Consider the following 25,748-nt stretch of genomic DNA (forward strand, 5'->3'; position numbering starts at 1 on the left):
AGTTAGTATCTACTTTCCCAGCCCGCTTAGTGGAAGTAGAAGAACGGATTTCAACACTGGAGGATCAAATGGTCGAAGTTAAAAAAGACACTAAAGGGACTATAAAAACCACAAGGGCCCTTGAACTAAAACTTGATGAGTTGGAAAACTATAATAGGAGGTCCAACCTACGTATCGTAGGAGTTCCGGAAGGAATTGAGGGGTCAGATACATTGGCATGGGTAACCTCTTTTCTTCAACAAGGGGTGATACCGGAATATAAAGGAGACCTCACTATAACAAGAGCCCACAGAGTTCCTGCTCGACCATTTCCGAACTCTACCCTTCCGCGTACTATTGTACTAAATTTTGCAGACGTTAGGGTAAAGGAACAAATATTGTCTAGGGCTATCAAACAAAGACAATTTCCTGTGAATGCTACGGTGAAATGCCGAATATTCTCAGATATGTCAGCTATTGCGGCCAGACGCAGGAAAGAATTTGTAAAGATGCTCCAACTGTTTAAGGCTCAAGGGGCTCAGGCGATGATAGCACAGCAATCTAAACTTAGAGTTCTGATTAAGGGTAAATTCTATCTACTATCCGATATTGAGGAAGCACAGGATTTGCTGCACGAAATACAAAGTGTATAATAGTGATAGAACAGTTTAATTTTTTACTTCTCTTTTGTTATTCTTAAACGCCATTATGGCTATACTCTTTGGTTTTGGGAGGGGAGGGAGGAGCACGGGTCCAGGGGTTAGGGGGTGTTCTATCACTACACCCCAGGGTTAAAAGAAAGGGTGCTGTGGCAAGCGTGGGGGGAATGGACAGTGAGTTAGGAGGGGGCCACAGGCAAGGGGGGGGTAGGGGGGAAAAAAACTTTAAAAAAAAGTGTTCTTGGTGGAGAGACGTTGCATTGTGCTATTTTTTTTTGATGATTAATATATTTTGTAAGTACAGTGTGGATGGTTTTAAGAAGTTTGGGGAAATAAGGGCTGAAATGTACGCTATGCACTTTATTATATGTTTGAACTATGTCTAAGCTGGGTCTGAAAATTATTTCTTTTAATGTTAACGGTCTCAATAATAAGAAGAAAATGAGGGCAATAGAGGCATGGATTCTAACAGAGAACCCTGCAGTCATTATGATACAAGAGACTCATATTGCAATTTCTAAGGCAGATACATTTTCCATGTTTAAAGGATGGGCCGACTATCGAGGTTTCTCTTTCTTTTCAGAGTCCCAACGGGGGGTTGCACTATTCTTTAGTAAGAAATTAGAGGCAGAAATAATTCTTACCGAAGCAGACACACAGGGCCGTTGGTGCTGGGCTAACTGTAAACTTAAGAATAGACCATCTCCCATTACTTTTGTGAACTTCTATGCTCCCATTAACGATTGCCCTTTAATATATGAAGAAATGTTTCAATCTCTCCTTATGGTCAACAGAGATATAGTTATTGGAGGGGACTTTAATATATTGATGAACCCACAATTTGATTCAACTTTGGGCGGAAAAAAGCAGTCTAAACCTAAATCTTATCAGATTATTCTTAACAATATTAGGACTTTAGATCTAGCTGAGTGTTGGCGGTTAGCAAACCCTCATAAAAGAGAATATACATGCTGGTCGGGGAGGCACAAGTCATTTTCTCGTATAGATTTTTTTCTAATTTCCTCAATACTTACTAGTCGAAATCATAAGTTTTTACATAATGGCTTCTCCGATCACGCAATGCTTGTCCTTGAAATTGAGCTAGATGCAAGGACTAATGTGGTGAAACGCTGGGTCTTTAATAAATCCTATTTGAATGATGAACCTTGGGTTATGTCTGTCCAGGCAGAGATTAAGGATTTTGTAGAACGAAATATGGGGACAGCACCAATTCATATTATATGGGACACCTTGAAGGCGTATATCCGGGGCATTATTATTAGTAGGGACGCAAGGGAGGCAGCTATATTTCGTGATACAAAAAACCAGCTACAGCAAAAAATACAAGCCTTAATACATCAAAAATATTATAATCCCTCAGTAGAGTTAAAAAACCTATTAAATGCAGCAAAACGTGAACTGAGTGCTCACTATTTCTTAAAAAGTGAGGAAATCTTTTATAGGCAAGCGCAGAAATCCTATGAGAATAGCAACTTTACTGGAAATTTTTTGGCATGGCAAGTAAAAGAACAAGCCGCAGCCAATCTGATTCGTTCTCTAAAATCGCCTACCACTGGAGAAGATACCTCAGATCAGGCGGAAATAGGAGCAATTATGTTAACCCATTACGAAAATATCTACTCTTCTTCCCATATTTTGGATCAAATTAGTTTAAATGTATTTCTAGATAAATACTCTCTTCCATCACTTTCCAATATGGATCAAGAAGTAATGGCTTCTCTTTTCTCTATTAGAGAATTGGAGCAGGTAGTTAAAAACTTGCCACATGGTAAGGCTTGCGGCCCAGATGGTTTTCCAGCCGAATTTTTTGTCACCTTTTTTGGCTCTCTTTCAGAAATACTTCTTTTATTAGTAAATTCAATGCTTCAGGGGGGACCAATCCCGACATCTTTCTATGATGGTACAGTGGTTAGCTTTGTGAAAAAAGGAAAAGATGCAAAAGACCCAAATTCCTATAGACCTATAACTTTATTAAATTCGGATTACAAAATCATTACAAAATTGCTTTCTATTCGTTTCAATAAGGTTGCGTCACAGTTAATTCATACAGATCAGAATGGATTTATAACTGGCCGCCAACTGCTCACTAACACACATTATTTAGCAGAAGCACTAGATTTTTTTGAAACTCGTAAGGTATCAGCTTTAATTCTTCTTTTAGACGCAGAAAAAGCTTTTGATTTAGTAGTTTGGGACACTCTTTTTTTTATTTTATATCGATTTGGTATACCTTCTCAAGTCATCACTTTGATTAGAAATTTGTACCAGGGAGCAAAAGCCCATATTCTAATCAATAAACTGATGGTTGGGTCTATTCCTGTTCAAAGAGGAACGAGACAAGGTTGCCCTCTCTCCCCCACTCTTTTTGCTTTTTTTATCGAGCCTCTAGCATCTGCAATAAGAAAAAATAAAAATATTTCTCCACCGATAGATGGTATGGATAAGATCAAACTGTACGCAGATGATATTATGCTTCTGTTGAAATCCGATATGCAGTCACAAGAACAAGCCTTTCTCATTTTTTCACAATTTGAAGCATTGGGGGGGTATCGCATTAATAAGCGGAAAACTGAGATTATTATCAGTGGGAACAACAATCCGGACCTGCATCCAGATATTCGGAGATGTATAACTAATAAACCCAAAAGATACCTAGGGGTTTATTTTTCATCTACAGTACGTGATCTATACACGCTTAATTTTGAACCCTTGATTAGGAAAGTCCGTGCTATGTTACTAAGATGGGATACACTTCCTTTATCTATCTTGGGCCGAGTAGCATTAATTAAGATGTCAATACTCCCACTTTTTAACTTTTTGTTTTCAACCATTTCTTGTTCCCTTCCTGGCCTTTTTTTTTCCAAGATTGAATCTCTTTTTTCAGCCTTCATTTGGGCAAAAAAGACTCCAAGATTAGCTATAGAAACCTTATGTGTAGATAAGGATCACGGTGGATTGGGCCTACCAAATTTAAAAGACTATTACTATGCATATTTTGTGCAGTATCTTTCGAGATTTAAATATCCAGCACTTGGAGATGTATTGTTTATTAATTTCTTTTTTGACTTAATCTGCAAAGAATCCAAAATACCTTCTCCTCTCGCGATTTTTAAATCCCCCAAATTAGTCAGATACAAGACTTTGCGTTGGTTTCTTAAAAAGCGAGATGTTATGCTGAAAAGGTACTCACTCTCTCTCCTGTCCCTAGTAACTCCATTAAGAGAGGCTGTTTTTGGATTAGGGACCAGATTAGAATTAGACATTACACTTACCTGGGCAAGATATGGGTTCATTAACTTATCAAATTTTATTAAATTTGGAGTCTGGTTGACTCCCGATGAGATGGCAGTGTTAATAAGCGGTAATTTTCTTCTTATGGGCTCATATGTAGCGCTGTATAGGTTACTGAGTATTATTGATATAACACAATTAAGCCAGATTTCTAATTTAACGAACGATATCTTTTGGTCCCCAGTATTCAAGAGGGCGGGAACATGGAGGAAAAGTTTGGCAGAAAATAGGGAGGAGGATCTGAGTGCCAAAGCGATAAATAAATGGCAGAAACATGAAAACTTCAATTTAAAGGAAATAAACTGGACAACACTAAATAAATTAAATTTCACGGTCCTTAGAGGGGCAAACTGGAGACGTATGCTTTTCTTTAGCAAATGGCTATTGTATTATACACCGGCAACGATGTCCAAAATGTATAGTAATGCAACGTCTTATTGTTTTAGATGCACTCAACCTGATTTGGCTAATTGGTCCCATATTATTGCCTTTTGTCCCAAAATCAAGGTTTTCTGGGAAAATATGTTTTTTATATTGTCTCAATATTTACATTTTAAGATCGATAACTATAATAATTTGATTATACTTGGGGTTGATCCAGAGCTTAATTTGGAAGATTCCTTGTTGAAGCTTTTGTACATCATTGTTGCAATTGCCAGATCTCTTATTCTTAAATATTGGAAATCAGAAATAATTCCAACTGCAGATGAATGTTTTCAAAAAATCAAGAGAGTTAGAAATAGTGAATTGAGGTATGCAAAAAGGATTGGAGCTTTACGTAAATTTACTAAAATCTGGAAAGATTACTTTGACTGAGAAAAGCGTATAACGCTGGATATCCGGGATCTGGGACAGTATGTTTTTGTTTAAATACAATCTTTTGTTTGATCTGTACCTATCTCGGGCAATTTCAGTGTATTTTCAGTTTAGTATGTTTAGATTTACATGTCGGATATTTGGTAATCATTATGTCATGGATTCTCTGCCAAGAACTTAATAAAAATATGTTAAAAAAAAAAATAAATGCATAACACATCTTCATGTGATTCAAGCATGTTCCTATATCTTAAGACTGGCTGTTGATTGTTAACCTAATGTGTCAAACACCTGTGCGCTTTTTTTCCAGCTACGTCATGTGGTGGTGCACCACGTGTTACAAATGGAGATATTGTAGGCACACTACAGAAAAGCTACCAGTCTGGTGAAAGAGTCACATACAGATGCAAACAAGGATTTGTTTTCCCAAAGCTATCTTATGTAACATGCGAAGAGAGTCAATGGACGGAACTACCTAAATGCATAAGTATGTTATTATATGTTATATAATTAAACGTACAGTACTAGATTTGTTGCAAAGTCCATATGCTGCGAGCCTGTGTATTACAAATGTGAACTCTGCTTTAAGTAGTGTCCCAGGTATTGAGACAAATATCCATTCTGAGCAGATGAGGATATTTTCATCTCTGCCTTGAAACAATGCAGCATCAACTAAGCACTGCCTGCCCACAGAACACTATATTTGATTGCTGTGCTTTGCTTAACACATGGGTACATTCTGGGAAATGTGATCCTAGTTCAGTTCAAGTGAATCAGTTTGTGTAGCAAATGGAAATACTGTGATTTGTCAAAAAAACGGTAATGACTGAAAATGTTCTGATGACATGGAGTCATGTGTAACAGTTGATCAGTGCACTCAGGCTCACCAACTTGATAGGGTCTGGGATTACTGAAAACCAGAGACACTGCTTGGTTCATCTTGGAAGAGTGTGGTGGTCTGAAGTTAGTATTCCCTGGAAGTTCTTGTTGCCAGGGGATGCCATGGTAATCTAGAATGTGGGTTTCTGTAGGGAGAATGTTGACACTCATTGTTAGGTAGTTGGTGATGGTGGTTACTCTGTGGGTGAGGTCTCTGACCCGTAAGCTGTACTATAAACCTGCTTAAATCCTAACGTCAAGAGTTCCGGTTCTTTCTTGCTTAAGGTGAAGTCATCACCTCATTTTAAGAGGCATGTTGATATTGAGTCAACACATTATAGCTTTGCCTGCTCTAGTGTGGGGTACGTTGGTTCCGAGCTTATCTCTAAATCTGTGCCACAGGTGCATTACATATTCCCCTTTCATAGAGGACATGGAAGAAACATCAGTAACATCACCAAGCAGAGTATTTGAGCACTTTCAGCTACCTGTTCTAAAGGACCAAATTACTCATGTGTACATCATAGTTCAGAGGCTATGACAAAACAGTGTTACTTCAAAATTGCATACTGTACCTTCACCCCTTCCAATGGCACCAAAACCTGTGTGCCATGATGCAGGTGAGTGTGTTTGGTCATATGCGGATAAAGACAAGGGAAACTCTAAGAACAAATAACTGGTCCAGCCAGTGGAAGCTCTTAGTGAAGGGTGAAATACAAAAAAAATATTCATTTACATCAGATCACGTTTAGGCTCCTAATGTAGGAAAACATGAGTGCTATAGCAATAAATGATGGACGGAATGCTGAAACAGTCAAACATTCACCCCCAGTCAAGAGATCTGGGGTAAATCCTTCGTTCTTTTGCTCACTATGCCACCCCAGTGTGGGGATGAATTTATGATTTACTCAGCATTCCGTCCATCACTTGTTGCTATAGCACTTTTCACCATAAGTGGGATGGGTATGCCCAAATGAGGGTCCCTTGTTCGCTGTCCACTGGATTCAAGCTAGCCTGGCTGATGAGGGGTGAAACCCCAAAAACGGTTCCAGGATGCTTGTTTTCGGTCCAGTAAGGACCCAGCTTTGCAGTTCGGGCTGAACTGTTCCCATGAGTAACAGGGTCAAGACTGATTTGCGTATGGCTGGGTCCAAATTGGGATGGCATGGTGAGCAAAAGAATGATGGTTTTAATTCAGATCTTTTGACTGGGGGTGAATGTTTGATTACTCAGCATTCTGTACATCATTTGTTGCTGTAGCAATTGGATCCTACAGAAGCATACAATCAGACATACTGCAATACCCTGTGTACACATTCATGAAACAACCCCTTGTTTCTAAATCAGATTTAAACCTATTTTACTGCTGACCTGGGAATAATAGACCTGACCTTCTGTAAAGTTTTAGAGGCATATGTATCAAAGTACAAGTTTGCGAGTCCTTAATAGCAATTTTTTGTGAATCGCTATGAGGGATTCGCAAAAATGCTATGTAGGTAGGAATCTGCTAATATTTAGTGATTCCTATGCATTCCTTATTTGCGACTCGCATATTGTGATTCACAAATAAGGAATGGCTTCCCATTAATTCATATGGGCCAAGAGGCCCATAGGAATTAATGGGAATAGCGTGCGCAATTTGCGAGTACCCAATAGGTACTCGCAAATTACGCACGCAATTTCAGGGCTGCAAGGGTTCCTAAAGGACACCCTGTTGCGCCTCTGAAATGTGCAGGTCTGCACATGTGGCACACATACCTGCCTTAAGGGCAGTTATGTGCGCCACATGGCACTTTGAAAAATTCATAAAATTGCATTTTTAAAGGAAATCACAATTTACCACCAACCTGAAGTCAGTGGTAATTTGCGATTCCTTACAGCAAAATCGCAATTTGCGATGTCTCCCAGAATAGCATTTAGGGAATCGCAAATTGCGATTCTCTAAATTCTTGCACAAAATAGGGAATCGCAAATTTTGCGTTTCCGTATTTTGCAAGTGGGTTTCTGCTTACCTACATTGCACACAGCTGAATAGCGTTCGCAAACGCTGAAATTCTGCAAACTTCAGTGTTTGCGAACGCAATTTACTTTGATACATCTGGCCCTTGGTGCTGACTGGAAATTGTTATTTACTGTCATTTCAGAGTTTCTAACGCTACTACCCACTGGGTAATCCGTGATTGCTTTTCCTCCCTACCCGTGATTAAAGTGCCCAAAGGCACATCCGTGGTAAACAGTGGTACTGGCACAGGAGACTGCTCATTAACTGCTGACTGCATCAGAACCACAAGAAGAGGTTCCATAGATTCAGATGTCTTGAGTTTCTGTTGGCCTTACACACGAGTAGTTGGATTGTGGATCTTATTTCCAGTTCTCCCAGGAAATTGTTGTATTTCTTTCTGCCTATTGCATTAAATTCAGATAGAAACACATTTTTATTCCTGCCAGAAGGGGGATCTGGCCCACAATGCAATCTGTCATTTTTTGTTTAAATGGCACGGAAAATGTCCATATGCTAACCCAGACACAATCTAATACCTTGGCTGAAAGAGTAATGAGGAGCCAGGACTATTCTACATGTATTTATTATTGTTGAAATTATAATGTATTTTGCCATAGTAAACATCCTCTATAACATTGAAAAGCAGCTTGTTTGTATGAGTTAGAGTATAATAAACCATTAGCAGTTAAATCGTGATGATGATGATAATTGTAGATAAACAATTATGGGTAATCCCTCAAATAATGCCTGGAACTACACCATGCAGTAGGACAGATTCCTTAACAAAGTCATGAAGCAGAGAGCCCATAAGAGCAGTGGTGATCATCTGGCTAATAGTAGCCACCCCAAGAAGCAGGTACAATATATACATGAAAAGAACGTGATGCCTGAAAAGATAGCTTCACCTTAAAGCAATTACATTGTTTGAAAACCACACAGTATGTGACTCGGTGCTCTCCAAGTTCGCAGTTACTTTCCCCTTACTATGGAAGTCAATACTAGTCAATAAAATACTGAAAATACTGTATGGAAAAAAGATTGACACTTCAATTGTTGCTCTTCAAGTATTGGTTTATCTGTGCAGCTTGCACAATTAAATGCTTCTGGGCTAACTTTGAAAATATCATAATATGAGTACTATGCACATATCCAGCCGCATTCTCACCAGTTCTCACACCGATAGTATACAATAGCAGAAACCAACACTTTTTAAAATACTTCTTCGATTGTGATTATTAATACTGTAATCATAAACCCATTTGGCATACACAGCTTGCAACTATGAACCTTGATATGTTTATAAAGATGGCCACGGTAGCCAACATATATATTTGAGCACAAATGCATCCACAATGAAATATCCCCTTTTTTCTTGTCTTTGACTCACTGGGCCTGCTACGTTGATGACATTCTCTTTGTGTGGGTGGGCACCCAGGAACAGTTTGATAAATGTTTCACTCTGGCTGAACAAATGAGAATCCAACATGAAACGTTTGGCCCATATGAGTCAAAGTCAGGTTGAATTCCTGGTGATACATATTCGTCATAACAACAGTCAGTCTGAGGTGGACCTACATGATGTGGAACCCACAGGCAAACCGTATTGCATTTTAACAGTTTCCATCCTAGAATCCAAAACCAATTCCTGCGGCTGAAAAGAAACTGTACCAACCACCAGGACTATGACATTAGAGCGACCGTGATGAAAGACAAATTCATCACAAGTGGTTATCCTAGGAGACTTGTTCATGAATAATCAAAAATAGCTAGGTACTATGACAGAGACTACCTACTGTATAATCAAAAGCCACAAGCTGAATCCTTGCTAGTTTTTGTCACGAGACATTCTGTCCTCAATGAAAAAGTCTGACAGATCATATGCGCCAATTGGCACATACTGAACAGTGGTGTAGAGCAAAGCCAAAAAATGTTAAAACTGATATATGCGCACAGGCGCAGTAAAACTCTCACCGAGAATGTGGTGAGATCCTGCCTCCAAAATACCAAACCTATTGTGCAGAAAACTATTGATGGAAGCCTTAATTTGGGAATTAAGGCTGTACTTACTCAATGCAAGGCATGTGATTCAGGCACTGATACTTCATTTTAAACACCTTTACAGTTAATCTAAGGACATATACCAATCGCAAAACTAAAAACATTGTGTATATCTGTTTCCATGTGAGTGTGGCTATGTGGCAGAAACAGCCCGCACTTTGGCCACGTGTCTGATCGAACATCATTCAGCCATCCGAACCACTGAAATGACGGCACCCTTGGTTAAGCATTACTATGAAAACAGGCATCAACCAGAGGAAATCAGATAGCTCATTTTAGAAAAAATTGGGATTAATGGGCTTAAGCATTGAGGTGACACTACAGAAATTAGAAAAAGAAGGGAAGTGGTCTCAATTATGAGATTTCTTGGAAAAATGCCATGAGATACAATACTGCTTACTTCCACATGCTGTTGTCTCCCTACAGTTATCCCAGTTTACCATCCTGCTTGTGCCCTTTCAGATATGTTCTATGTATGTACCTACTGGCAAACTTCTAGTACTTTTTAGGTTTTGCCTGGCGAAAACGATGCGAAAGCATTGTTTCGCTAGGCGAAAACCTAATGAGTATAGTATGGGGCTGGGAATCCGCCCCTGTCTTCCATTGGCTAGCTCCATAAATGGAGGCTAGCCATTGGAAGACACATCTGTCCGTCAATGCCGGACCAGATTCGGGGGCGATCCCGAGATTTTTTGGCTTTTGGCTACGTCACCCTACGTCAGCCGAAAGCCAATTCTCGGGAACGCCCCCGAATCTGGTCCTGCATTGACAGACGTGAAGCCTTTGCTCTGCCCCTCCCCTAGAGTCACTGTCTCACACTCTATCCTTGTTTTCTGTAGGATGGTGAGTTGCACTTCTGATTTCTTTCTGCTGGCTCATTTGTATCAGTCCACACCTCCAGCTGATAAGCATGCCTGCCCGGGTGACAGAATAAATTAACACCCGTTACTGTCAAGACTAGCCCCAGAGGGGGGGAGGGAGGGAGACCTTGTTTTGGAGTTGAGATTTGCTTTGTTTTTTTTCAGATGCGGTGACAGAACTCCTCTTCTGTTTGCCATAGTCTCACGGTCATGATGACAAAGGTGACACGGCGCAGGGCTGGGCTTGCCAACCCGCCACACAATATAATCCGTTAGGGCCTTCAGAAAGGCCAGTGCCCAGATAATATCCACTTATATTAATGCATGATGCCTTGTGCACACTCTTTCGTAGGGAGCGTGGATCCGAGCCTGGGCCCTGACTTGGTCCATAAAGAGATCAAATCAAAATACCTATTATGTAAATCGCATAGCTGTTAACACTTAAAAATAACTGCTTACCATTTTCAAAACAAAACTTTCAATTTTCGAAGCTGTTTAATTTCAGTTAATCAGCTCCTAATGAGCAGATCTTCTATTCGTCGCTTGCACATTTTTCAGTGAAGAACATTGAAGGACAGAGGAATTAAGTGGTTTGCCCAGGATCGCACAGTATGCCCTACTGTAGAAGCCTTGAGATCATTTCCGATGTGTTGATACCCCTTTTGTAATGGGTTAATTGCTCCTGTCCTTAGTTGTACAGGAAAGGTTAACACGTTGTTCGCAGTTTTCTTTCGAAAGTCATTGACCTAAATTAATAAAGCCGTCTAAGGTCACATAATGTGCTGTTAGGTTACAGGCTGGCATCTTGCTTCCATCTGCTAAATGTTTTTTCACTTTCTTGTTCTGCATTTTATGAATGCTGAAATGATTAGTGGAAGGAGTTATGCTCCCATTTCGGGTTTTTTTGTGCTCTTACTGTTTCAGCAGCTCTCCCCCACTGTGCTGGAGGACCTTGGCCGCATGTCATAGTTTCATTTACAGGATGCATAATACAGTGACCGAGGGGCCACTACCCTGACTTGTCTTTGAGTTGGCCCCCAGAGACAGACCATGTGCCCGGGCCAAGCTCGAAACTGATTCGGCTCGCTTTTTTTTTTTTATCTATAGAGGGGGCCGGGCCCAACTCCTTTGCTTCTCTGGGCCTGTTAGTTCATTTTCTGTCGCAGAAGGACCTGCGTGCCACTGTCCTTAAATCGCTTGGCATGTCCATGTTGGGTCACCTTTGCTTCATTAGTCCCAGCTTTCCCTACAAGGAACCGGTTATTTTTGTCTACTCACTTTAATTTGCTTTAATAACAATCTCCCACGTTAAGTGAAGCAATTGACTTACAGCCTTCTTCTCAAACAAGAAAACAGCTCTCCTTGCACACGTTTCCCTTGCGGTCCTCCTTTTTTTCTGCAGTATTTATTTGATTGATTGATTGATAAAAATGTATAACGCGCAAAAAACAATAACCCGCAGGTATCAAGGCGCCTAACAATACGATCAGAAATTGAAGCAAACATCCTTACATATAGGCTTGCCGAAAGAGGCGAGTTTTGAGGGCACTGCAGAATTTCTGTAGGGAAGGTAGGGATCTAAGGTCCAGAGGAAGATCATTCCACCATTTGGGGGCTAGGGTGGAGAAGGCCCTGCCACCCCACTTAGCTCTTCGTGTGCGGGGGACTGTCAGAAGCGATTTCCCGGAGGAACGCAAGTTCCTTCCAGGAGTGTAGTGGGAGATGATGGAACCAACTCCTGTGTCGCTGTTTTTTGCAATGGCTCTATATGTCATGCATAAGACTTTGAACCGTATTCGGTGTTCTACAGGTAGCCAATGCAACGTTTTCTTGGCCGCCGTAGCCGAGGAGCGTCTGGGAATATCCAGAACAAATCTGGCTGTGGCATTTTGAACTACCTGTAAGCGCTGCAGGAGGCTCCTGTTTAGCCCCGCATACAGCGCATTACAGTAGTCCAAGCGTGAACCAATGAGTGCGACAGCTATTTGCTTTCTGGACTGCAAGGAGAGGTATTTCCTAATCCTTCACAAGGTTGTGAATTAAGCCCCAGCACGTGGAGATGGTTCTACTCACCTGACTGCCCATGTCAAGGGCAGGGTCTATCATCACCCCGAGATTCTTAGCAGATGTTGTGGGGGAAGGGCACATTCCTAGCGAGTCAGGCCACCAATTGGCTGACCAGATGTTTTCTTTCCCTCCAAACACCATCACCTCAGTCTTCTCCCCATTCAGTTTAAGAGAGTTCTGAATCATCCAATGACTAACCGCCTCCATGCAAGATCTAAACCTGGAGGCGGTTTGCACATCTGAATGGGAGAGAGAGACGAGTATTTGGGTGTCATCTGCATAAGAGACTACCTCCATCCCGAAAGTTCTTATTAGTCTGGCCAGTGGGGTCACATAGATGTTGAACAGGGTCGGGCTAAGAGCCGACCCTTGAGGGACCCCACATAGCACTGGTCGGGATGGAGATAGGAACTCCCCCAGCTTGACTCTTTGTTCCCTCCCATCAAGGAAGGAAGTCAATAGATCTAGGGCTGCGTCCTTCACCCCCACATCCCTCAGGCGCGATGTAAGTACTGAGGGGGAGAGGGTATCGAAGGCCGCAGTTAGATCTAGCAGGACCAGGAGGGTGGTCTGGCCCCAATCCACTGTTGTGCGGATCTTATCGAGCACGATGGTGAGGGCTGACTCGGTGCTGTGTTCCCTCCTGAATCCATGCTGGGAGGGGTCCAAGCAGCCCGAGCTTTCCACAAAGACAGCGAGATGCTTGTTAAGATGTGCCTCAAGCATCTTTGCTGGAGCAGGAAGCAGCGAGATAGGACGGAAGTTTTTTAGGACCTCCGGGTCGAGGGAGGCCTTCTTTAACAAGGGTTTCACTACTGCCTTCTTCCACTCCAGAGGGAAGGTACCGTATCTGATGGCTAGACTCATTATTTCTAGCAGCGGTGGTAGGAGGGTCTCCCTACACTGCTTGATGATTTTCAGTGGGCAGGTATCCAGGGGAGAACCAGACTTGGTCTTAATAAGCAAGATCTCCAGATCTTGCAAGGCCAGCGGGGGAAAGGAGTCCAGGGTGCACAATGGGGAGATGTCTGTAGTGGTCATATTCATCTCAACCCGAGCAGTGGGCACGCTGATACAAGCTCTTTATTCCTCAAGAGCCAAGTGGATATCCTGTATTTTGGTGTGGAAAAAGGAGGCAATCTTATCACATAGGTCTTGCGATGGAATAACAGGATCAGGGGCTTGCAGGTTGACTAAAGAGTCAACGATTTTAAAGAGCTCCTTCGGCGAGGAGAGCGAGGTTGTCAGGGCAACATAGTAGTCTTGTTTGGCCTGCACAATCTCAGCTTTGTATTTCCTAACAAGGAGTTTATGGGCTTCCTTGTTCTTAAGGTCCCAGGTAGAATGCCAGAGCCTCTCCTTCCTCCTCACTTCTTGCCTGAGGAGTCTAAGGGAATCAGAGAACCATGGGGCAGATGGTCTCTTTCTGGCTCGGCGGCGGGTCTGTACTGGGGACAATTCATTCAGGGCCTCGGTAGTAACCTGTTCGAAATGGCCAACTGCGGTCTGTACGCTGTCCAAGCCTGTAATGGAAAGGCTTGCAGCCCAGGGCGCGAAGGAATCACTGCTGATATTCCTAAAATTTCTAGCAGTTTCCATTACGTGATTCCCTTTTTTGCAAACATCCACCCTATGGTATTCCAAGAAAAATGGAACCGCAAGGTGATCAGACCAAGATAGATACACCAGATCCTTGGTGGTCAAACGAAGGTCATTAGAGAAAATGCCATCTAATGTGTGGCCTGCACGATGAGTGGCCCCGCTAACTCGCTGCGTGAGTCCACAAGACGCCAGAGCCTCAGTGAGACATGATGTATCGGATAGATCATGCCTTTCTAAATGATAATTGAAATCACCCAGGATGGAGACATTTTCTTGACCGAAGTAAGGTTCCAGGGACTGGAGGAAGTTGTGCGTAAAATCGGTCCTCGGGCCAGGAGGTCGATATACTAGAATTCCATTAAAGAAGGGACATTGCGCTTCCTTTATGGTGAAGTTAAGAGCTTGAAAGCAATCCGGGAAGTCGGGTATAGGAACAGTATGGCATTGCAGGTGGTCTTTATGAAGGATCGCTATACCCCCTCCCACTCGACCCTGTCTGTCAAGTCTAACCAGGCAGTACCCTTCAGGGACCGCATCGATTAGATCAGGACCAGATGAGTCTTTGGCCCATGTTTCAGTGACAAACACTAGGGCAGGCATTCTATCCAATACCATCTCCTTAAACATTATCTTGTTTTTGACAAGGGAGCGAGCATTAATCAAGATGCCTTCTACTCCCACTGTCCTAAAACTGATGACGGCGGGGTGGCCAGAGTAAAGGTGGTAAGGGACAGAATTGGAAAGCCTACGCGTGGGATGACAGCCACATCGTAAGGGGAGAAGAAGTTTGTCAGGCTCGTAGGAATGCGAACATCCTAATCTTCAAGGTTTCAGGCGTAGCATTTGCTGGTAAGAGTAGCTATGGAGGGGTGAAAAGGTTTCGTCGGAGTCCAGGGTCCAGCCATCCAGCGCGTCCTCAGCGCGGACGGTCGCAGACGGGCTGGACTCTGGCGTGACTCCGGCGTCACTGTGGCGTCCACGCTGCGCGTACACGCTGCACGCCATACCCTGCTGATTATGTAGGGCTCTAGCCAGTCCAAGTGTCGGCTTCAGCGAATGGCTGAGGAGCGCTTGTGACCCACCCAAGATGGCGTCCCAGGAAAACAAAGCGCGGGGACCGGGCCGCCCGAATGGCGGTGAATGCAGTACTAATTTACAGTGCAGCAGTGCGATCCGGGTCTAAGGGCACAGGTAGGGCAGCTGATAGTATCTAAACAATTTATTCTTAGTTTTAAAAACAAGGTGTAACTAGCGCAAATTTAAATAAAGCAAAAGACAAAACGGGGCTTTTAAAATTCAATTGCAGGCTTCCAGCGCGTAGCGCTATATGCTGGACGAGATTCAAGCAAGAGTGAGAGTCTCGCCTACCTGACTTAAATACTATCGCCAATTTCAGCCTCTAGCCAGTCCAAGTGTCGGCTTCAGCGAATGGCTGAGGAGCGCTTGTGACCCACCCAAGATGGCGTCCCAGGAAAACAAAGCGCGGGGACCAGGCCGCCCGAATGGCGGTGAATGCAGTACTATTTTACAGTGCAGCAGTGCGATCCGGGTCTAAGGGCACAGGTAGAGCAGCTGATAGTATCTAAACAATTTATTCTTAGTTTTAAAAACAAGGTGTAACGAGCGCAAATTTAAATAAAGCAAAAGACAAAACGGAGCTTTTAAAATTCAATTGCAGGCTTCCAGCGCGTAGCGCTATATGCAGGACGAGATTCAAGCAAGAGTGAGAGTCTCTCCTACCTGACTTAAATACTATCGCCAATTTCAGCCTCTAGCCAGTCCAAGTGTCGGCTTCAGCGAATGGCTGAGGAGCGCTTGTGACCCACCCAAGATGGCGTCCCAGGAAAACAAAGCGCGGGGACCGGGCCGCCCGAATGGCGGTGAATGCAGTACTATTTTACAGTGCAGCAGTGCGATCCGGGTCTAAGGGCACAGGTAGGGCAGCTGATAGTATCTAAACAATTTATTCTTAGTTTTAAAAACAATAACATTGTGGCCATGTTTTAATCAAATCATCGGGTTTCTGCATTTCTGTAATGACGTGGTGGTGATGCACATACTTTCTGCATGTTGTACATTCTGCTGCCCCTAATGTGTCCGAGGTTTGTGGGCTGTACATGCTAGCGCGATCCCACGCCATGCGCCTCTTCTGCCCTCCTAAAATATACTATCCTCGTTCTCCAGGTTAGAATTCGACACTTCAAAAACAAATGTGTAGCAAGGATGTTCTATTAATAATGCTATCATCAAAAGGAGGGAGGGTGATCAATTGATCAGTCGGGCACTATTTACCACTCAGAGAAGTGGAAGGTCCAGTGTCAGCTTGTGCCCGCGACAAGTATAGGTAAGCAAAGTGGGTTGCTGAACTGTTCCTTAGGAAAGGAATTATGTGTATCTGGCGTGGCCGGAGGTGTAGATATGACACCTTTGGGCATCCATTTTGTTGGATGTATTTGCCTCACACACCCATGTGGGTGTCATGCTTCATCATAGGCGTTGCTCCTCATCGGGGAGGCGGTGCAATCCCCAACGGGTTCACCTCTGAGAGGGGCTCTTTGGCGGAGATCTTTTGAATCCAACTGCCTTATGGTGAAGTGCGGGTGTGCGGGTGAAGTAGCAAGTAGCCTAGGGAAGTGATTTAAAATGTAGTTGGGGGTGCTGGAAACTACTTTATTCTGGGGGTCCCCCACTGCAATTAAAAACGTGAATCTAACTCGCTAGGTGCCCACCAATTAGGTATAGTGGCTCTAGATGAGATTAGGAGAGGAATTGGTCAACATGTTTCTCGCGTTTGGCTCTTGCCCGCGATTCATCAGGACCTATAAAGGATAAAAACTGCATTCATTCCACAACATGCTAGTGTCATGTGTATAGAACCAGTAGTGTGGGTGTTGGTTACCTCTGTGGCTTTTTCCTATGCCTAAATAGGGAATAAGAATACAGGGTTAATAGCATTTAGTATACGCCAGAAAACAAACATGGTCAGGGCCAAGAAATACACACAGTGTGTCATGCTAGTGATCGTGAATTTCAACTAGCATCAGAACAACGTGACTGTGTTGTAGCAACGTGCAGTGTAACCGTCACACAAACACTATGTACGTGAAAAGGGGTGCTTCATATTAAAAACAATGGTGTAAAAACAACAGCAGTCTCACAGGAGAAACATTATACTTCTTCTTTTGTGGCCAGATGATGTTCAAAGTGCTCACTAAATGTGCATATTGACATTACAGACAACCGCCTGACTCACCTAATGGTCAGGGATTAAATGCCACATGAACGTTCGTCGGGTTGGTACATCGGGGTTGAACCTTCAGGTATGGCTGAGGGGGAGACGTGTATATCGTCAGATAGAGGCTTAAATTAGAGTAGTCACAGCCCTCTGAAAGATCGGGATCAATCATGGCTGAGAAGAGTTACTGGGATTCCGAAGTATACTTCAGGGGTACACCTTACCTCATACTTCCCGTGTTTTCACCTACCCATCGCCGCCGAGCTCGGATAGATAGTGGAGCTCGACGGCGCTCGCCATTTCTAGACGTGAGCGTCAAGATACCGAGCCCGTCCCCGCCCCCTACGTTGGGTCAGGTGGTTCGCCTGGTTAATATGGCGGCCATTACGGAATGGGTTGTTGAGAGTTAGCGTGAGGCTTAGTTAGATATAGACAGCTAAGATGTATTCGTATTAGTCTGAGGGAGTGATCTGCCGTACAGTTATAAACTGAAACCAATACGTCAGTAGCAAATAAGGTTGCAATATAGTGATTGCGAGTTGGATATACATTATTTGTATTGTATGGAGGGAGCAAGTCGGGAATAGTAGCAAGCACAGAGGACAGGTCTCAGTTCCTTATATTAAATTTCAGTGTGGAATGCATAAAACAAGGGGTGGGAAGACCATAGCAGTATGTTATAGTGGCTAGTCTAAAGAGAGTGCCACGGAATGTCCTCATTGAGGCCTCGACTGTCAGAAGATAGTCGGTGGACCCACCTTTGTTCTTTCCGAAACAAGGCTTGTTTTGGGCAATTGGGGCTAGATTCTAACACAAGCCATTTCAGTGAGTCTGCAGTGTGATTAGACTCCACATAATGTTTGCACATCTTGGTGTGTGTCTTCTTACAGCGAAAATTGCTGCAATGCTCGATAATGCGGGTTTTGATTGGACGTGTCGTCATTCCAATATATTGCAATCCGCATGGGCATGTCAACATGTAGATACAGTGGGAGGTGTTACAATTAGTATGTCCCCTGAGTTCCCAGTTGAAGGTGTCAGTGAGTTGTATAGTTTTGTGTATGGCTGTATAGGCACACACCCCACAGGAGCCACATGGATAATGACCCTTGACTGGAGGTAAGTGCCACAATGTCTGTTGAACACCCTTCTTGGTTGCTTTGGGTCTTGTGCTGATCAAGATGTCTTTTACATTCTGGGATCTTTTGAACGCAAACCTCGGTTGTTCTAAGCTCAGGTTGCCTGTATTCAGAATGCCCCACTGGCGTTTGATCACATTTTTGATTTTGTTTGACACGGGCCATACCATACCTGAAGGTTCAACCCCGATGTACCAACCCGCCGAACGTTCATGTGGCATTTAATCCCTGACCATTAGGTGAGTCAGGCGGTTGTCTGTAATGTCATTATGCACATTTAGTGAGCACTTTGAACATCATCTGGCCACAAAAGAAGAAGTATAATGTTTCTCCTGTGAGACTGCTGTTGTTTTTACACCATTGTTTTTAATATGAAGCACCCCTTTTCACGTACATAGTGTTTGTGTGACGGTTACACTGCACGTTGCTACAACACAGTCACATTGTTCTGATGCTAGTTGAAATTCACGATCACTAGCATGACACACTGTGTGTATTTCTTGGCCCTGACCATGTTTGTTTTCTGGCGTATACTAAATGCTATTAACCCTGTATACTTATTCCCTATTTAGGCATAGGAAAAAGCCACAGAGGTAACCAACACCCACACTACTGGTTCTATACACATGACACTAGCATGTTGTGGAATGAATGCAGTTTTTATCCTTTATAGGTCCTGATGAATCGCGGGCAAGAGCCAAACGCGAGAAACATGTTGACCAATTCCTCTCCTAATCTCATCTAGGGCCACTATACCTAATTGGTGGGCACCTAGCGAGTTAGATTCACGTTTTTAATTGCAGTGGGGGACCCCCAGAATAAAGTAGTTTCCGGCACCCCCCACTACATTTTAAATCACTTCCATAGGCTACTTGCTACTTCACCCTCACACCCGCACTTCACCATAAGGCAGTTGGATTCAAAAGATCTCCGCCAAAGAGCCCCTCTCAGAGGTGAGCCCGTCGGGGATTGAACCGCCTCCCCGACGAGGAGCAACGCCTATGATGAAGCATGACACCCACATGGGTGTGTGAGGCAAATACATCCAACAAAATGGATGCCCAAAGGTGTCATATCTACACCTCCGGCCACGCCAGATACACATAATTCCTTTCCTAAGGAACAGTTCAGCAACCCACTTTGCTTACCTATACTTGTCGCGGGCACGAGCTGACACTGGACCTTCCACTTCTCTGAGTGGTAAATAGTGCCCGACTGATCAATTGATCACCCTCCCTCCTTTTGATGATTACTTTTGCACGGCTCACCCCGTGGGAGTATTTTCTTGGTGGGTAAGACCTGTTCTGTCCCCCACCCTGTGACTTCTCTACCATATTGGTTAGTCACAACCCACTTCCCTCATTGGGCAGTGTTACTATCACTTTCTCTTCTGTCCTCCTTTTGAGGACTTCTCTCTCCTGGAACACGACCTCACTGACCCCCACAAGATGGATGGTCAGGGGTTGAGTTTCGGGGAGGAAGATGCAGCAGCAATTATGAGAACACCATCACTTCTCGGCATAGATATAGAACCAGCTACAGGGAACGATACAGTGGAATGGCAATCTTTGTCAGATCTCAAACGAGAGTGGATTAGAATTACCATACATGGGGCAATGATGGCTGAATACTTTAAAGCCAAAATTGCTCCAAACGGCTTGATTGTAAAGAACTTCCCCAGAATTTTCTGGGAGGATGGACAATTTAAAATTGAATGGTCGCAGATCTCATGGAAGTGTACCCATGATCTCCTCATCCTTATTGTTAACACTGCTAAACGCCTAGCAGATGAACTCCTGGTCCGCATTCAAGCAGCTGAAACTGCTCTAAAAACAGCGGCTCCAAAACCAGGTTTTAAAACAAAACTGGCGGAACTTAATAAGGAAATGGCGGAACACAAAGAATACCTCATGAACCAGAAAGTGATTAAACTACAAAAGGATATCAAAAGGTTTTCAAAGGAAAAAGTATACCCTTATTTAAAGGAAGATTATGTCCCCCCGGGAACAAATTACAACTCGGATTCGAGTGCTACTTCCTCCAGAAGGGGATCTAGCAGTGGATCTGAGAGTAGCGGGGAATATGGCCCTCCCCAGATGCAACAAAGGGGCAAAAGAGGCAGGGGACGTGGACAACAGGGTTTCCAGAGCTTCCCACCCCAAGGGCACCCCCTCGGTCCTCCCATATGGCAGTATCCACAGTTTCCACAATTCCAACCACCCTTTGCCACCAATATCCACCTTACTATGCCCCCCAAGGTTCTGTACGCCCCCCTTTTTTAGGCAGAGGCTGGGGCAGAGGGCGAGGGCGAAAGCGAGGCAACGCTCCAGAGAAGAAAGTACAGTGGGAGGATACACGCCCCCAGGGAATGGACACGAGGAATACGAACCGGTCGGGACAAAGATGAGTCTGGTGGTGAACTTATCAGACCGACTCTAGACAGAGAGAGAGGAGCAAGTTTTACAAAAGGGATTGGGCTTTGTACCAACTCCAAAAACTGACCTCTTCCAACAAACTCGGGAAATTCAATAATTTTTCCGAAAAATCAGATTGAAAGCCTTTTTTGAGGGGAGGCCTAGTGATCGAATGGAAGATTCTGGCCTTCACAATCCTTCAACCTTTACACCCCATAATGGGATGATTCCGAATGAAGTCCTTACCTACGAACAAGCTGTACTAAAAGACATCAAAACATTAGATCAGCAGGTAAAGCATTGCAATATCTCTCAAAATGAGATAAATATTCTCAAATCACTTGCTGAAGATCCCCTGATTACCATCAAACAGGCGGACAAGGGTGGCGCTACAGTTCTCATGAATACTGTGGACTATGACCTGGAATGCACAAGGCAACTAAACGATAGACGCTACTACACACCAATCCCTTGTGACTCGACAGCACGTCTACAGACCATAATTACTGGCCTGGTGGACAGTGCAGAATGTGAACAGTGGATCAGTAAAAAAGAGGCGGACTTCCTGATGAAAAAAGATCCCAGGGTCCCCTACTTTTACATCCTTCCCAAGATCCATAAAGAAACCAGACCGGTACCAGGGCGACCGATCGTCTCTGGGATTGACTCCGTCTTGGAACCACTTTCACAATTTTGTGATCATTTCCTGCAACCTCTAGTAAGACGCATCCCCTCGTTCATCCAAGACACGTCTGATGTCTTGCGCTTACTGGACACTATCCATGACACCGGGCAGATAAATCTCTTAATTACTCTCGATGTGGAGGCCCTCTATACAAATATTCCTCAGAGGGCTACACTAGAAGTAATAGAGGAAAGACTTGGGCTTGAAACCTGGAGCTCATCCACCTCACCTGCCTTCATTATGGAGTGTGCCACTTTAGCAGTAACGGAGAATTACTTCGAATTCAAGGGGAGCTATTACCATCAAACCCAAGGTGCATCGATGGGCAGTACTTTTGCTCCTTCAGTGGCATGCCTATACATGGCTGAATTTTAAGACAGACATATACATCATCAGTCCAATCCCTTCCTTGATCACATCAAGATGTGGAGGCGATTTATAGATGATATTCTGATCTTGTGGACTGGACCACCGACCTCACATGAGGCCTTTTTCAATTGGGTGAACACTTCCAACCCCTACCTGCACTTCACAATGTCTGCATCACCAATGGAAATTGCCTTTCTTGATTTAACTATAAGACTGAAAGAGGGATCACTCAGTACCACCATGTACAGAAAGCCTACCGACCGGAATAGCCTGCTCCATTACACGAGCCATCATCCAAAGGCCTTACGTTCCAACCTCCCCTTTGGACAATTCCTCCGAATCCGGCGAAATTGTAATGATCTAACTGATTACAAGAAAGAATCATCAATCCTGTCCAGGAATCTACTGGACAGAGGTTACCCGAGGAAAGAGGTCTATAAAGCACAAAAACGAGCCAGAAACAATCACCAAGAGGCTCTGCTCGAACAACGGGAGGTGAAACCGGTCGAGAACCAACCTATTACCTGTGTCACAACCTTTACCCCAGTGTCAAACAAAATAAAAAATGTGATCAAACGCCACTGGGGCATTCTGAATACAGGCAACCTGAGCTTAGAACAACCGAGGTTTGCGTTCAAAAGATCCCAGATTGTAAAAGACATCTTGATCAGCACAAGACCCAAAGCAACCAAGAAGGGTATTCAACAGACATTGTGGCACTTACCTCCTGTCAAGGGTCATTATCCATGTGGCTCCTGTGGGGTGTGTGACTATACAGCCATACACAAAACAATACAACTCACTGACACCTTCAACTGGGAACTCAGGGGACATACTAATTGTAACACCTCCCACTGTATCTACATGTTGACATGCCCATGCGGATTGCAATATATTTGAATGACGACACGTCCAATCAAAACCCGCATTATCGAGCATCGCAGCAATTTTCGCTGTAAGAAGACACACACCAAGATGTGCAAACATTATGTGGAGTCTAATCACACTGCAGACTCACTGAAATGGCTTGTGTTAGAATCTAGCCCCAATTGCCCAAAACAAGCCTTGTTTCGGAAAGAACAAAGGTGGGTCCACCGACTATCTTCTGACAGTCGAGGCCTCCATGAGGACATTCCGTGGCACTCTCTTTAGACTAGCCACTATAACTTACTGCTATGGTCTTCCCACCCCTTGTTTTATGCATTCCACACTGAAATTTAATATAAGGAACTGAGACCTGTACTCTGTGCTTGCTACTATTCCCGACTTGCTCCCTCCATACAATACAAATAATGTATATCCAACTCGCAATCACTATATTGCAACCTTATTTGCTACTGACGTATTGGTTTCAGTTTATAACTGTACGGCAGATCACTCCCTCAGACTAATACGAATACATCTTAGCTGTCTATATCTAACTAAGCCTCACGCTAACTCTCAACAACCCATTCCGTAATGGCCGCCATATTAACCAGGCGAACCACCTGACCCAACGTAGGGGGCGGGGACGGGCTCCGTATCTTGACGCTCACGTCTAGAAATGGCGAGCGCCGTCGAGCTCCACTATCTATCCGAGCTCGGCGGCGATGGGTAGGTGAAAACACGGGAAGTATGAGGTAAGGTGTACCCCTGAAGTATACTTCGGAATCCCAGTAACTCTTCTCAGCCATGATTGATCCCGATCTTTCAGAGGGCTGTGACTACTCTAATTTAAGCCTCTATCTGACGATATACACGTCTCCCCCTCAGCCATACCTGAAGGTTCAACCCCGATGTACCAACCCGACGAACGTTCATGTGGCATTTAATCCCTGACCATTAGGTGAGTCAGGCGGTTGTCTGTAATGTCAATATGCACATTTAGTGAGCACTTTGAACATCATCTGGCCACAAAAGAAGAAGTATAATGTTTCTCCTGTGAGACTGCTGTTGTTTTTACACCATTGTTTTCAATATGAAGCACCCCTTTTCACGTACATAGTGTTTGTGTGACGGGTACACTGCACGTTGCTACAACACAGTCACGTTGTTCTGATGCTAGTTGAAATTCACAATCACTAGCATGACACACTGTGTGTATTTCTTGGCCCTGACCATGTTTGTTTTCTGGCGTATACTAAATGCTATTAACCCTGTATTCTTATTCCCTATTTAGGCATAGGAAAAAGCCACAGAGGTAACCAACACCCACACTACTGGTTCTATACACATGACACTAGCATGTTGTGGAATTAATGCAGTTTTTATCCTTTATAGGTCCTGATGAATCGCGGGCAAGAGCCAAACACGAGAAACATGTTGACCAATTCCTCTCCTAATCTCATCTAGGGCCACTATACCTAATTGGTGGGCACCTAGCGAGTTAGATTCACGTTTTTAATTGCAGTGGGGGACCCCCAGAATAAAGTAGTTTCCGGCACCCCCCACTACATTTTAAATCACTTCCCTAGGCTGCTTGCTACTTCACCCGCACACCCGCACTTCACCATAAGGCAGTTGGATTCAAAAGATCTCCGCCAAAGAGCCCCTCTCAGAGGTGAGCCCGTCGGGGATTGCACCGCCTCCCCGACGAGGAGCAACGCCTATGATGAAGCATGACACCCACATGGGTGTGTGAGGCAAATACATCCAACAAAATTGATGCCCAAAGGTGTCATATCTACACCTCCGGCCACGCCAGATACACATAATTCCTTTCCTAAGGAACAGTTCAGCAACCCACTTTGCTTACCTATTAATAATGCTATAATGGCAGCGCTTCTATGCATTCCTAGTAAATGTTCTGTGGAAAGTATTTTATTTGTTGCAGTGGTTCCGCTAAGTCTTTAATCATTGATAACTTATTTGTGTTCTTTTGCCCAGGGGAATTTCTTCCATTGGTGCAGCAGGTGCAATGGCACCAAGGCCCACGCTACTCTGATAATTCGTGTATTTAATATATCTGTAGCCATATTGAGGGTTTGCATTTGCTTACTTGCCCTGGTGTCCATGACACTGGCTAGGCTGCTGCTTTTGCCACGTTATTTCATTGGTTAGTGTTTAGCATTAGTGGTTGTACTCCTGAGTGAGGGGGGCACAAATTTAAAATTGATTGTGGCAGGGCATCAAAAGGAAATGCTGCTCAGGGTGCCAATTGTGGAAGACGTCTAGATTAAAAATATTGTGACTGCTTCGTGCACGCTGAATCTGAGATGTGTGCCCGTCAGATCGACAGCAGCTCTGTCTGTTGCTAGTGTTACATTATCATATGTTCAGGGATTGGTCGTGGTGCCCAGATGGTGACCTTTGTTTGATAATGTCATTAAAATACTCAACGTTCACTCACTGTCGGTGTCTTGTATTGCGGTATTATTGCGTTACTTATGTCTCTTAAGGGTGTGTTTGTGTGTGTATACATACACCGTATGTATTGTAATCTATGTGGTTTGATAGCTCAATTGGTCGCTCATTCAGCGCTGCATTTTAGCCCCGGTCATGGCGCTCGAGAGTGGACATTACCCTTGATTGGCCGCCGCCCGTGGGATGCAGTGGTTCAGATGCGTTTCGGGCCCCAGAGGGGGGGAGGGAGGGAGACCTTGTTTTGAAGTTGAGGTTTGCTTTGTTTTTTCTTGGATGCGGTGACAGAACTCCTCTTCTGTTTGCCATAGTCTCACGGTCATGATGACAAAG

General features: G+C 43.8%; 1 protein-coding gene across 3 annotated transcripts in view; it reads left to right on the forward strand.

Moving 5' to 3' along the window:
- LOC147747719 (coagulation factor XIII B chain-like) overlaps window positions 1-25,748 on the forward strand; it is a 1,426,313-nt gene that overhangs the window by 636,938 nt on the left and 763,627 nt on the right. For all 3 annotated transcript variants that reach the window (XM_086955242.1, XM_086955259.1, XM_086955250.1), the window contains one exon: window positions 5,077-5,253. In XM_086955242.1, coding sequence (XP_086811368.1) covers window positions 5,077-5,253 — 177 coding nt within the window. The remainder of the gene's footprint in view (window positions 1-5,076; window positions 5,254-25,748) is intronic.

The sequence above is a fragment of the Lissotriton vulgaris genome, chromosome 1_1 (genome assembly GCF_964263255.1).
Source record: "Lissotriton vulgaris chromosome 1_1, aLisVul1.2, whole genome shotgun sequence".
Taxonomy (NCBI): Eukaryota; Metazoa; Chordata; class Amphibia; order Caudata; family Salamandridae; genus Lissotriton; species Lissotriton vulgaris.